Here is a 13,618-nt window from a genome sequence, read left to right on the forward strand (position 1 = left end):
CAGAAACAATGCAAAAATATTTGGGAAAAGGATTCTCAAAGCTCATCTAAGATTAGATTAGGGACACAAAGAGTGAATAATTTATAACGAGGAATGACGTTAGCTAAGATATGACATGCCAAAAGACAAAGTTACAAGCTAGGAAAAGTCTTCATCAGTGTCTTGCAGTGTCTCAGAAAACAAGCCAAAAGACTCGCAGATTAAAACAAAAGATTTATTTTCCCTTGGAACACTGATCCCCCCCAAAAACAAAGCAAAACAAACCAAAAAATCCAACAACAAATCTATGTTCTTGGTCATTATTCAAACCCCTTGAGGCAGCTCCACTAGAGGATGACTTGTCTGTGCCATACAAAGATGGCATACCCATAAAGTTACACTACAAACTGGATGCAATTTGACAATGCGTTCAGTCTGTTTTCAATGATGTCCTGAACTTAAATCTATCATTAAGCTGGACAGGAAGCATTGTTAAACCAACAGCAAATTCAATGCAAAAGACTGCAGTCAGATACTTGTAGCACTGCTAAGGTGCAGAATGGCATCTGTGATGGATGGATTGCTGCAAGGTGACATCTCGCTTGGAAGAAAACTGAAAGCAGGAACATCTGCATGCTACAGCCTGATGCCATAGAAACTGGATGAAGTTGATGTGTATTGGGTAGTATTCATTTCACCTGATTTTAATAAAACCTCCATAGTATATGCATTATAGTTTAGCATTTCAGAAGTGGCTAGAAGCAGTGACATATGCAACTACTGCAAGATTTAAATCTGTATGAGAATGTACATAAAATGTGATATTATCAAAGCATTCCAGACTTGTGCCTTATTTTCAATGTAGCCTGTAGCACATTCAAGCCTGCTCCTCCCACAGACCCTCCACACCCCTTTCCTCCAGCAAAGATGTGCACTATTCTTACCTCACCTTAGCCTTGAGCTACTGCAGTGCGGATGCTTCAACTCAACAACATACTGAGCTAATACAGTGGGGTCTGGGGGAGCTTGGGGCTCCAGGACAGAGTTATGCTGAAACAGAGCAACCCATGACCCAAAATAAGCACAAAACTTGTCCTCTTCAGCTCCTATGCAGTGAAGTTACCAGGAAAAAGGTTCCAACTCTTCCCACTCAGGTAACAACATGTACAAGACTACCTCTTCCTCACAAATGAACCACTTGCCCCTTTTCCAAAAGGATTAATAATATTGTGACTTAAGTACCTTCACATAGCTATTTAACAGTGTTAAATGATTCTCCTGAATCTCTTGAATGTTAAAAGATTCTCTCTACTGCTGAAGGATGGGTGACTCAGTGCTGCAGAGAAACACCGTGAGAACACTTTCCATCCCAAATCCTCCCTTTGGGAAGACTCAGTTTCTTGTAAATAATACTAAGCACCAGAAATGGATATAAATTTCAGGTTCAAGATGTAATTGCTGAAGTAATTCTCTAAGACCACCCTAAAATCTTCCTGACACTCCTGATGCATCCACGTTTTAATTTTTACAATTTATACAATTTTGTAAACTGGGACTAATAAATAGGAAGAAGTTTGATAGTCAGAACATGTTTCGTACAGGTGCACTCAGTTGTGTCTTTCAGCTTCAGTTCCAAATGGATATTTGCTGCATGAGTTGTTGAGAGATACCTGACATGAAGACCAACATGACTTTTCAGATTTCTGCCGAGCTGCATTATATGCTCTATGCTTTGTCTTGCCCTTCGAAAGGATATAGTTGCTGTTCCTGTGCTCTCCCAGTTTTTATTATATGTGCAATGGATTGACATCTATTCAATAAGGTTTCTAAAATAGGAAGCCTTTCCCTAATGACACATTTAAAATGCATCTATCAAAATAGTAGGTAGTTATCAAACGAGGTGCGTATGACTCTCAGTGAGCATGTCTTACTGTCTTATTTTCTAGAAGCTAATATTAGCATTGCTAAAATATATAAAAGTTTACTTTGGACAAGAACCAGATAGATAAAGTAATATATTATAAATAAATAATAGGCATTCTTATATTATAAATAAAATAGGCAAATAGCCTAATCTAAATCTCCACACACTTATTACATGTAACTGTGCAGCTTTTGTTGCCAATGTTTTTGCTTCTTTAGCAGTTAATGTTTTCCAAGCATTCTCTGCTTGTAGTATATTTTTGACAGGAACATTTAGGTTCGGGGTTGAAGATCACTGTTTTATTCTTACAGTGAAATTAAATCATGTTTCTTCAAAGAAAGCTTTTGAAGTGTTTCTTATATACTGTGGAGAGTACAGATTGACAGCACAATGATCCTCTCCACTATTCTTATGATCAGCAGCTGTTATCCTATTTTTATCAACAACTTCATTACTCCAAGAATTGCTTTTGCAGAATGTGAATGCTGCTGATGAGATCATTCCACATGAGCAGACTTCTCCTTATGAATTTCTACACACAGGCACCAAAAATCTCACTTCAAGAAGTAACCTACTGCAAAGCCATCCTTTCCCCACACAACCCTTATCTTTTTTCCACTCATGATCCAGACAAGCACAGCCAACTCAGGACATCAATGGACGCTTTTTCAGGCACCTTTATGTTATCCCTCTCAGAACCTCAAGCACTCTCCCTATAGCCCTTGGTGAGCTCCACAAAACCATAGGATGCCACTACTGCATACGAAGCCTAGTATGAGCGCTCAGAAATGGTCTTCCCATAGCTGATGAAATGTCATATATCATTGCTTTTAGATTCAAATGAAAAGACAAGTTTCCAAGGCAGACAATGGCACTTGGAGTTCTATTGATTCCTGTGCCTCTAGATGCATAAATAAGGAAGATCCTGACTCGGTTTTGCTCCTCTGAACTACATGCGTCCTTTCAACATTCACAATAAGGACTTGCTATGTTCCAGATAATGCTCTCATTTACGACATTAGGCAGCATGAACTGTGGCCTCAGTGCCAAACTGTCCCCCAATAAATATTAACAAATGATGGAAAAATATGATGAAATTCTATTGCTTTGAGGGTAAGAAGAAAGGAGATGCTTCAGCCTCTTACAGACTTCACTGGAAGCTGTGACAGAGAAATTTCATTCCTAGGCATGTGCATGGGATTACAGTCTGGTCTGTCACACTGCATCAGTGACTCCACCCTCACAGCATGATGTGCTAACGGTCTTGAGCACCACTGTTACATGATCTCAACAAAGAACTTCAGAATTGAGTTGGTTGTCAATGGATAAATTAATATGGAATAATATAAATTTCTCATAGATGCGTGTATTTTAGAAGTATGATACATATACTATGAATATGAAGAGCGAGACAGCAGAACAGTAAATTCACCCAACTGTTTTATAGTTCTCATTTCTTGTATTTTGGACAGTCATTATTCCAGTTTCGATCAAGAACAAAAAACAGATGTACATAGATGAGATACTCATGAAACATACACATTTATAGTTTTGTTTTTATCTAACATAGGACTGGGCCCATCCTTGATGCACCTACCAATAAAACCTGAAGAAGGAGGGTTGGGCTGTATTTTCTCTTTAGTGTTCTCCTGAATGATGTCCCAGAGCTGCCATATAAACTTTGGATGGAGAATGTAAAAAGGCTGGTTTGGATTCTTCCTGCGATGCTGTACATAGGGAGTGAACAGATTGTAGTCCGGCTTCTTATACCACTGGGAAGAAAAAAGCAAGAACTTTCTTAAATCTTATGTTATCCAATGTATTTTGAATGCTACATGAGAAACAATGTGAATGAGCTCGAATGCCCTGGAGGCACTCAAGGCCAAGCTGTATGGGGCCCTGGTCACCTGAGCTGGTGGGGAGCAGCCCTGCCTATGGCAGAGAGTTGGGACTGCATGGGCTTTGAGGCCCATTCTAATTCAAGTCATTAGTGATTCTATGAAGGCAGCTGGCATTGGTGAACATTTGTCCTAGAAATCCTCATTCTAGGCCACTCTTCTGCCTTTTTTCACACAGAGACATCCAATAATCAACTAAGTGCAGCAGGACAAGCCAACCCCGACTCCCACTCAAGCCCACAAGGCACATCAAACATCAGCACGTGAAGCAGCCCTGTGACAGCCTATGCAAGAAGCAGGCCTTTTCTGGCATCTGCTGCCATGGGAGTTGAGCAGATGAAGGTTTCCTCCTACTTACAGCCTGCTCAGCTCCCAGCTCCCCCTGCCAAGAACCATCAGATCAACTGGTCCACTGGAGCTGCAGCACTTGCCTAGGCAGAGGCTCTCCAAGTGACAACCAGACGAACGTTGGCTGCTCTCAGCAAAGAGCACAGATGGCTGTGGGGGAGCAGACGCAAAGGGGAACTGGTAGAGGGAGGCCTGGGACACAGGGAAAGCACCAAGAGAGATTGTTACTGAGGTGCTGTATTTCGTCTGGGAAGGTGGGAAAAGAAGGATGCAATTTGTCACCTTTCTTGATAAAGCCTCTTTCTGAGATCTAGCAATATCCCTCCTTTGCAAATATACAGAAAATTCACTGCCACATAAAAATAGTAGCATACCTAAACGAAAAAAATCCACATCATTCATCTATTCTAGTATCTCAGAGGAAGCCACTCTAGTACAAGTGCTGGCTACAAAAAAAGCATTTTAACCAATAAACTTATTTTGGCCAGTTCAGGCATAAGTAGTGAACCCTACTCCTCAGAGAATGACCTTGAAGTTCACTGTGGTGAGAAACAGGGAGACAGGAGTACTAAATAGACAAATTTTGCCCAGTATTTTGGGACTGACTGGGAAGAAAGGAACAAGGAGACATCTTACCACATTCAAATTCGCAGAGTAGGGCGCAGGATCCCAGGCTACTAAGATAACATCTTTGTACAAGGAGCTGTCGACAAAGTGATGGTTTGGGTTGGTGAGAATCTGCAAATATACGTGTAAAAAAAATGCAGTTAAAAGCAAATGGGACCCAGTAAAAGGGCAAAACCCTACCCTAAAATAAACAGTCCTCCCCACTCTGCTCTTTGTTCTAATTTAATTTGGCTTTAAGCAACTTGTTCCATTATATATATATACATATATATGTATATAGACCCTTTTATACATAATACCCAAAAATAGGGTTGTTTTTATACATACATACATATATATATAGACACACACACATATATACATACAAAGAGCCTAGCCATAAACAGCACTATGACAGTTTGAAGTAGCAGTACTCTGAGTTACTCTCCATCTGTGATGTGATGAGACCACTTGAGATTCTGCATAATTGTACATCAGCACTACTGCGTGTCCCGGAACATTACAATGAAAGCTACGATATTTCACACTGCCTGCAGGATCCTCTTTTTGGACATAGACTAGCTTTCTTTGAAGAGCTACAGCCCCGAAGAATACCCTTGTCTTTGTATTTTTCTTTTATTCCCCCCCCCCCATTGGTTGTTTTCTCACTTCAACAGCAGCACAGTGTCATGTGAAGTACCTCTGAAAAGGAAAATTAAACCATGACAGTAAAAGCTCGTATACCTAGAAAAAGAATTCCAGGAATAGACGTGTGATAGTACTATTTTTGAAGTAACTGTGATATTGCCCTAATCTACTGCACTCTCATAGCTCCATCCCACATTTTCTAGTACTCTGCTTGATCCTCCCACCCCGATGGAAGTTTCCCTTCCACTTCTGCTGGCTTCTTACCCAGACTCTGTGTCTAACCAGATCCCTCTGAGCTCTGGTGCATCCAACCCAATGGAAGGACTGAACTGAATGATTTCTGCACTGGTTGATGCAGCATGAATTTAGCTCCAGCTGTTAAACTAATCAACATTCCAGACAAATTCATACTAATTTTCATTTCCCTTTAGGATCCAATGAGCCATATTTGATTATGCATATTTTTCTTCAGAAAAATAATATTGTTGCCATAGCAATATTCTTTCTACCATAAACTTTGAGCTTAATGACTTTGCACCAGCCTTCTACAATAAGAACAGAATTAGTCTTGCTGCCATCAGCATCCCTAACTCCATTTCTCAGAGCAGTTTTTGCCTGAGAACATAAACTTGTTTTATAAGACTACAGAGTAAGCATACCAAAAGGTCAAGCTTTTTAAAGCTCAGTTCTACAGTTATCACACAAAGGAGCTCTGCTTGCCTTTCAGCAAGCAAGAGACCTTCAGAGGTATTGTCCATAGAAAGTTCACTCTTAGTGAACATGCATTCATATGTATGAGATGAATTTCCTCTGGAATAACAATATGTGTTGTGCTTGCACTGGCTTCCTTCACATCCTTTGGGTTTTCATAGCAGGGAATGTGAGGGAAGGAGAGGGCCACAACAGCCTTTTAATCAACTGAATGAAGGAATTTCCTACAGTAAGGAGAGGAGGAGGATCAGAAAACCAGTATGGATTACACATCTTCAGTACTGGTAAGGAAAGCCAGTTCTATTAAGTGACCTGTGCAAATTTCTCTCCTGGCAGGGAAAGGCCAGTTTCTCAGCACGAAGCTTCTGATCTCTCTGAAGGAACAGAAAGGTGATGGGAATACAAATGTTTGCAAGGAAGCTGTGTGAGATGACTGGAGAAGCAAAGCTCAAATCACTCCCTGCAGGCACTTTTCTCTTTCTCTGTAAGGTCCACAGTTAGACTAGTCAACTAAATCAAGTTTCTAAGCTCTTCTTCTTGCCTTGGGACAGGGGCTTAGGCATGGTCAATAACTAGGATGTTTTGGGAAAAAGTAACCCAAAGCAAAATGAAGAACAGATGGGGAAAAAAAAAAACCCCAAAAACACAGTTGAGATAAACGACACTAAGATGTACATCAGTTACATCAGCACTCTCCAATATATTACTAAACCCAGAGTAAGATTTTATGTTCTTCACCATGAATCAGCACATACACAAAATGCTGTGTGGCCAGCCGTACCCTTGGCACTAAGTAAACTCACCATATCAGTATTTTATAAAGCTCTTAGCAATTCTGTTATTACACTTCGGCTGCATTTCATAAAGATGAAAGACATTTAGTTTGCCCAAGGCAACAGTTTTTCAAAATTAAAAAAAATACAACCATCAGGTGTCACTATAGCTCAATGCACGCTTCATTTGTTGACACTGATGTGCTGAAAATCCCATTTTCTATTTCTATTCAGATGAACAGACTCATCTCAGGTGTAACATCCAGTGGATACAGAAGTTTTTCACTAGATAGCTCCAAATTTTTAAAGAACAATGGCTGTCAGACAAATCAGTCCTCATCCTCTTCACCTTTCGGTGAGGAAATAATTGGGGAACAGGAGAAAAGAACAAAGCTTTGGGATTCCCACAGATCAGGTTTTATGAAGATCCTGGAAGTGGTGTGGCAAAATTCTTTGTTACTGAGGACTGTGGCATCCTGCACAGCCTGAAGAGGTGCAGAACACATGAGAAGCTCTGCAAACCCATTCCTTGGAACACGGATAACGAGTAACTACTGCAATCATTCTGAACTGACGGCTTGTGTCAACATCACTGTAAGGGAGAACTTTTACCTGTTCTATATCATGACTGTTAAATTACTAGCTGTTTGCCAGACTACCCAACATTTTCTCAGAAGTCATTAATTTAATGTCGTATCATGCAGAAGCGACACTGACTTGAATTCACAAAAGGAAGAGCTTACCTGAGAGTTAATGATTCGCATCGTTGTTTTATTTCCAACATCTTTTTCATAGCCACGTGTTGGAGCAGAATTAAATCTTAGAACAGCATCATGAGAATCTGGGAGCACAAATATTGGGGTCATTTTTATTTTTCTTAATGGGACTGAACATTAAAATAAAACAAATTATCTCAACTAAAGTAAAACTTGCACATTTCTCCTGATCTTGCTATTCTAAGGATTACAAACATTCTGCTACAAGCAAACAAAAATCCACTTGCATCTGCCATACATTATTATCCATTGGAAAAAAAAAATCATCATTTGTAAATTTAGCTTTCAATACTTAAAAATGTTTATTTGATAAAATTCACATAGAAATGTTATCAGTACATCCAGCACACACAGTCACTTGTTATCTCTATTGTAAAATTTACAGTTAATCGTAGAATCACAGAATGGCCTGGGTTGAAAAGGACCACAATGATCAGTGAGTTTCAACCCCCCTGCTATGTGCAGGGTCACCAACCACCAGACCAGGTTGACCAGAGCCACAGCCAGCCTGGTCTTGAATGCCTCCAGGGATGGAGAATCCACAACCTCCTTGGCCAACCTGTTCCAGAGCGTCATTACCCTCTGTGTGACGCAGTGGAATAGGTTGCCCAAGGAGGTTGTGGAGACTTCTTCCACGTTGCTATGCAGGAGCCCCACGCACCCCAACACCTAACTTCCATCTGCCTAAACATAATTATCTTGATTGTGGAGAAGCTAGAAGACACCAAGTCAATAGAACTGGCAAGTACTCCACATTTCTAGAGATGTAAAAGAAAAACAAAAGCCCTTTATACCCGAAATCTGCTTATTAATTTAAAATATAAATAAATTCGGACAACTTTTTTACTGTCTTTTGAGTGAGAAATTGGTTTAGGAAATGGGAACTGTATGGTTTCACAACTTAACTCAGAGACAATGTACTGCATTTCCGAGATTGTTCACTCTGTTTTTTTCATATCATGATGAAAAAAACATTTCCTTGATCAGAAAGTATTTCCTTGATTAGAAAGTATCAGGATGCAGTCAAACACTGATGACAACTGCTTTTAAATTAAGGGATTTTAATCTTAGTAAGTAGTCAAAAATAACTATTTCAAAGTTGCCAAAAGTTTGAGGTGAGATCATAGATCCCCACTACCTTTTGATTTTGCCAAAATAACTGTGTCTCCCGTTAAGTAGCATGATCACGTTGGGAGCATTTGTGGTATCGCATGTATTTCCACACTTGGTGTCCCTTACCCATATTTCTCTCCTAATGTAACTAAAGGAAACATCAGTATTTTTGTCTGCATTTCTAATAGGAACACAGAAGAGGGAGCTAAAGGCCTATGAAGAGAATGATCCTGCACTGCTCCTTTCCTACACCTACATCTTTCTTTCAGGAGAGTAAACAGCAAGAGTCTTTGTCCATAGCAACTTCATCAAACAAGGCAGTACAACACACAGCCTCCAAACCAGAATTCACACGCAGGGTGTTTCTCCCCACTCCCCAATGAGACAGTCTTCCCCGTGCCTCTGTGGACACTGAAAAGACTTCCAAGGAGTCACAGTGACCACAAGGACCTGTGCGTCTGATGGCAGTCAGTCAGGCCCCACAGTTTGGAGCTGAATTCTCTGTTCAATCAGTTGTACCTGCTCAAAGCCTGCACAACATTTACAAAAATCTTTATTGAATCTTGTTGCCCCACACACTCTCCTGTCAAGCAAGCAGGCAGGAGATGAAAAACATCAGCGTAGGCCTTACACAGCAGAATCTCTTCCTTTTAGGCAGCATCAGAATCATTTCCAATTAAACCAAAAGTTCTGCAGTGAATGGCATAAGCTTTCCATGCCCTGAGTTTTTATGACGGAATGGAAACACAGGAGCAAGAGGATCCCAAATCCCACACCTGGGCTGTACCCAAGCACATGCATGCCACGACGCATGCTGCTTTAATGCAAGTCACAGCGTGCTACGGATTCTCCAGTACATCACCCATTTGTACTGGCGTAAACTGGATGCAGTGGGAAACACTTGATAAAAGGAAATTTTGTTTCAGTCTACAATAACACACCGGAGAATGGTCAACATGCAAAGCTACCTCACTCCAGAGATTTCTAAATCAGTGGAGCCTTCCACTGGAGTGAAATAATGGATTACCCTAGTTTGACTTCTGACTTTTGCTGTAGGACATCAGGGCACCTGGGTTGTGCTGGAAGCCTACTAGAGTAGTTTGATAATGATAGCAGCTCTTAAATATCTCAAAGATTTAAAGGACACCCATCTGTGTCAAAGAGATGATACAGCGCGATGAAGCAGGTACTGGAATGCGAAGTTGTGGAAGATGGGAGGATTAAAGTGCGCATCAAAAGGTTTCTACAGTGCTAAAGGAGATAATTCTTCCTGCTCCAGAAGCAAAACCTGAGACATCCATCTCATCCTTCTTTCAGTGCTCTTAGCATACTGCATATATAGCACTAAAATGAACTACTGGGATGTTAATACAACTTGTAACACCCAATTTGGGGGGAAAAAAAACTAACAACAAAAAAAGGCAAAACAAGAACTGAGCCCAGTTTGTTTTATGGCTCCCCAATTCTTTTTTGAATAGCCAACACAAAACCCTCTGCTTTAAGCAAGGAATTGTATAATGTTGACATCTCAATGACTCACTGCAGCAATGGAGAAACAATGGGAAGAGATACTTGAACTCATTTAAATTCACACTTAGAAAAGAGGTCAGGAGACTTGATCTTGAAGAATGGAGTTACTGAAGGGCCTGAATTCTATTTGCTTGTGAGCTGTAAACGTGCAAGAGATTAAGATTATGCTCAATTGCTTCTTGGCACAGAGACAAAGTTTAGCCTGGAACAGTAAAGCCACAAGCAGTTTCCTGATGAGTCACACCAAAATATGGACAGGTACAACACAGCTTTTTGGAACAGAATCTGAAAGTGGCTCTAATCTGAAGAACTAAATACAGTTTGCAGCAAAATGTCAAATACGGCAAAACTGATGAAACTGGTGCCTCCTTTATACTACAAGCTGTAATATTACAAGAAGCAATCATTGTTTTCTTTAAATCAAATTAGGACTTCAGGCTGGATTTTCCTTTCAGTTATAATATTCTGAAAGGGAGCTTCACTCAGCTTCACTGAGATCTGTATGCTCACACTCACATAATGCTGGTAGGAGAGATTAACCAGATCCTTTAGAGGCCAATGCTTGAGAAGTATAAATCTTTTGAAAGACAAATGTGAATACGCATGTGTACATACTTATGCACATGAACAGATGTATTTCACCCACCTATTTCATCCCCTAGAGAGGAGTTCAGTATTGCACCAGCAGACATAACTACGGCACAACTCCCAAAGCCATGTGTATACAATTTGCCCAGTGGAATCTGAGGAACGTGCTTCTCCCATCCAAGAGTGGAGAAGGGAGCTTCCTTGCCATCTATTGTTCTCACATTCACCCTTTCTTTCAGCTCGCAGAAAAGCTGGTCGCCTGTCAGCTTCGAGTTTCGTTTCCCTTTGAAACGCACACCATGCTTATTGGTGCTCAAATAATCTTTCATCGCCTTCTGCAGTCGAGGGTTTAGCATCTTGGAAGAGACATCTCCTTTCCAAAGCTTGTAAAGAAAGGATTTCGACATTGTAGAATACAGCCCATCCCAGTCATCAGATTCATCAAGCATCTGGCTTCTTCTGTGCTTTGTGCTCCTTCTCCTCATTCTCCTCTGACGGCCCCAGTTGTTCTGTAAAATATTTTCTTTTGGATTATCCTCATTGGCTGAGATGAATTTTGCTACCTCCTGAAAGTTGCTGTGTGACATAGGCTGACCAGCAGCGAATAAATAATCATCGTTCACTTGGTAGAAAGCACTTTTTGATTTTCGTCCTACCTGTGATGGAAAAAACTCGTCTTCGCTTCTAAAGGCATCTTCCAAATCAGTCCATTTCTTAATACTTCCAGTCTCTGATTTAAATGTGTCTAAAAGATCTTCATTAAGGAGTACCTCATTCCCATCAATGGCTTCAGAGAATGAAGGATCATGTATGGCTCCCATGATGACTCTCTGCTTGCCCTGTAGGGGCAGGAGCCTCTTCGTTTCAATGTAAGAAAAGGAACTGGGAACTGGCTCAGCACTGTTGCTGTCTGTGAAATAGATGAAGATCACTAGAAAAAGCAGACCCCATGCAAAGATTCCAAACAGCATGAGTTGTTTCCATTGCTTCAAGTTAGGTTTCATGGCAATGCCTTTACCAGCTCCTCTGTGCCTTGAAGTACTGGCGAAGGAGAACGACACCTGTAAAGAACATCAAATATTGATCAGGAATGGCTTTAAAAATAGATACAAATCAGAAATAACTTCACAAGCTTTGATAGAAGGTGCAGAATTAATCTCTAAGCTGTAGCACAGAGCACTCAGATGCAGGAACAAACTCCAGAGCCCACAGACACTGTAGGAGTGACAGGCTTTGGCTGTAATCACACAGTGACAGCTGCTAGCTACAAAAGAAGCTGGTGGCCAGTTTCTACAGTAACACTGGATCCTGCCTTCAGGGAGATCATGTGCCTGCCTGCCTCTGTTGAACAGAACATACCATTAGAAAAGCAAAACCAAAACCCGTGCCTGGCTGCATGCACAGTGGGGAGAATATAAACTGTCTACTCTTTTGCACCAAGCAGGGAGCACAAACTCATCTGGACAGTCCTCCCCTGCCCACACCCCTGAAGTGGCACAGTACTCTGTGGATATCAGAGGGGGAGCAGGGAAGAGCATCACACCAGCAGTTCAGGAGCCTTTTCTTAGCTGCTGTGAACTGACACAGTCTCAGTGAGCAAAATTCTCTGCTGGGGAGGGCAGCCCAGGATTGCACCCAAATAAGCAAAGTGCTGTTCAGATGCTCTGCTTGGATGATGTGCATGCCCTGAAGTGATATGAAAGAGTTCTTCACATCAAAGCTTGAGGAGTTAGTGTTTTCCAAACAGGGTGCTGACTGGCACCTCCAGCTAAATACATGCCTTTAGGATAACGATGGAGATTTACATAAGGAGGGTGGGGAGGAATGTCAGACCTAGACATGAAAATCTGTGCTCCACTAATACCAGGGATTTTGAACAGCTTGTGTATTAATGGAGGGTTGTGTTGTCCAAAATGAGATCAAGTCTGAGGAAAGGGGCTTTGTTCCAAGGGAAATAAACTAATGCAATGCTGGACCATCACACACACCATGCCCTTACACAAACCCACTTGTGTAATGAAGTGCTGTTTGCGGGCTTTGGGGGCAAAACCAGCTGAAGAAAGTCTGCCCCTCCCTTACCATAATCCTTATCATTTCCCCCACCCCCCTGCCCCTGCACCATACTCATCATCAGCCACACTTTTAACACCACAGTGTAACTAACTGTATTCTACTTAGTGACACATGGCTTAGCTAATACAGTTTAAAAATAAGCCCCCTTTTTCTGGAGTTTTGTTCCTAACCCCATTTGCTCCAATGACCAATGGTGCCACTTAAAAGCCACTTGTGCCAGCCAGCTGTGATCAGAAAAGGAGAAGTGGAGCAGTGGATTTCAATAGCAGCCTGCACTGCAGGAGCACACATCGCATTAAACCCCACCCAAACACCACACATGGCTTCATGCACCTCTGGTAACACCTTGGCTGGTTACACCTCACAGCCAGGAGGGACCAAACACAAGATCACTGTACACTGCCACCTTTCCTCAAGCTGCTGAAGTATGTCATAGCTGAGTGTCAAGCTTAGAATGAAGGCTGTGTTCTCACATCGAAAGGAAATCAGCGGTGATGTTGGGGCAAGGTGTCCTCAGCCCTGCTCCTTATTCTTGCTCCATAGCCCTGCCATCTCATATAACACCGCTGTGCACAGAGCTATGCACAGCACCGTCTGTCCCAATACACTGATACAGCAGGGGTAGAGAGCTGAGGAAATACATATTAAAAG

General features: G+C 41.4%; 1 protein-coding gene across 4 annotated transcripts in view; it reads right to left on the reverse strand.

Moving 5' to 3' along the window:
* ST6GAL2 (ST6 beta-galactoside alpha-2,6-sialyltransferase 2) overlaps nt 1-13,618 on the reverse strand; it is a 45,954-nt gene that overhangs the window by 13,714 nt on the left and 18,622 nt on the right. For all 4 annotated transcript variants that reach the window (XM_052705720.1, XM_052705718.1, XM_052705717.1 and 1 more), the window contains 4 exons: nt 10,953-11,955; nt 7,631-7,728; nt 4,786-4,887; nt 3,501-3,675 (listed from right to left, as the gene is read on the reverse strand). In XM_052705720.1, the coding sequence (XP_052561680.1) occupies nt 3,501-3,675; nt 4,786-4,887; nt 7,631-7,728; nt 10,953-11,898 (1,321 nt within the window). In that variant the 5' untranslated portion in view covers nt 11,899-11,955. The remainder of the gene's footprint in view (nt 1-3,500; nt 3,676-4,785; nt 4,888-7,630; nt 7,729-10,952; nt 11,956-13,618) is intronic.

The sequence above is a fragment of the Tympanuchus pallidicinctus genome, unplaced genomic scaffold (assembly GCF_026119805.1).
Source record: "Tympanuchus pallidicinctus isolate F22 unplaced genomic scaffold, pur_lepc_1.0 scaffold6, whole genome shotgun sequence".
NCBI classification, from domain to species: Eukaryota; Metazoa; Chordata; class Aves; order Galliformes; family Phasianidae; genus Tympanuchus; species Tympanuchus pallidicinctus.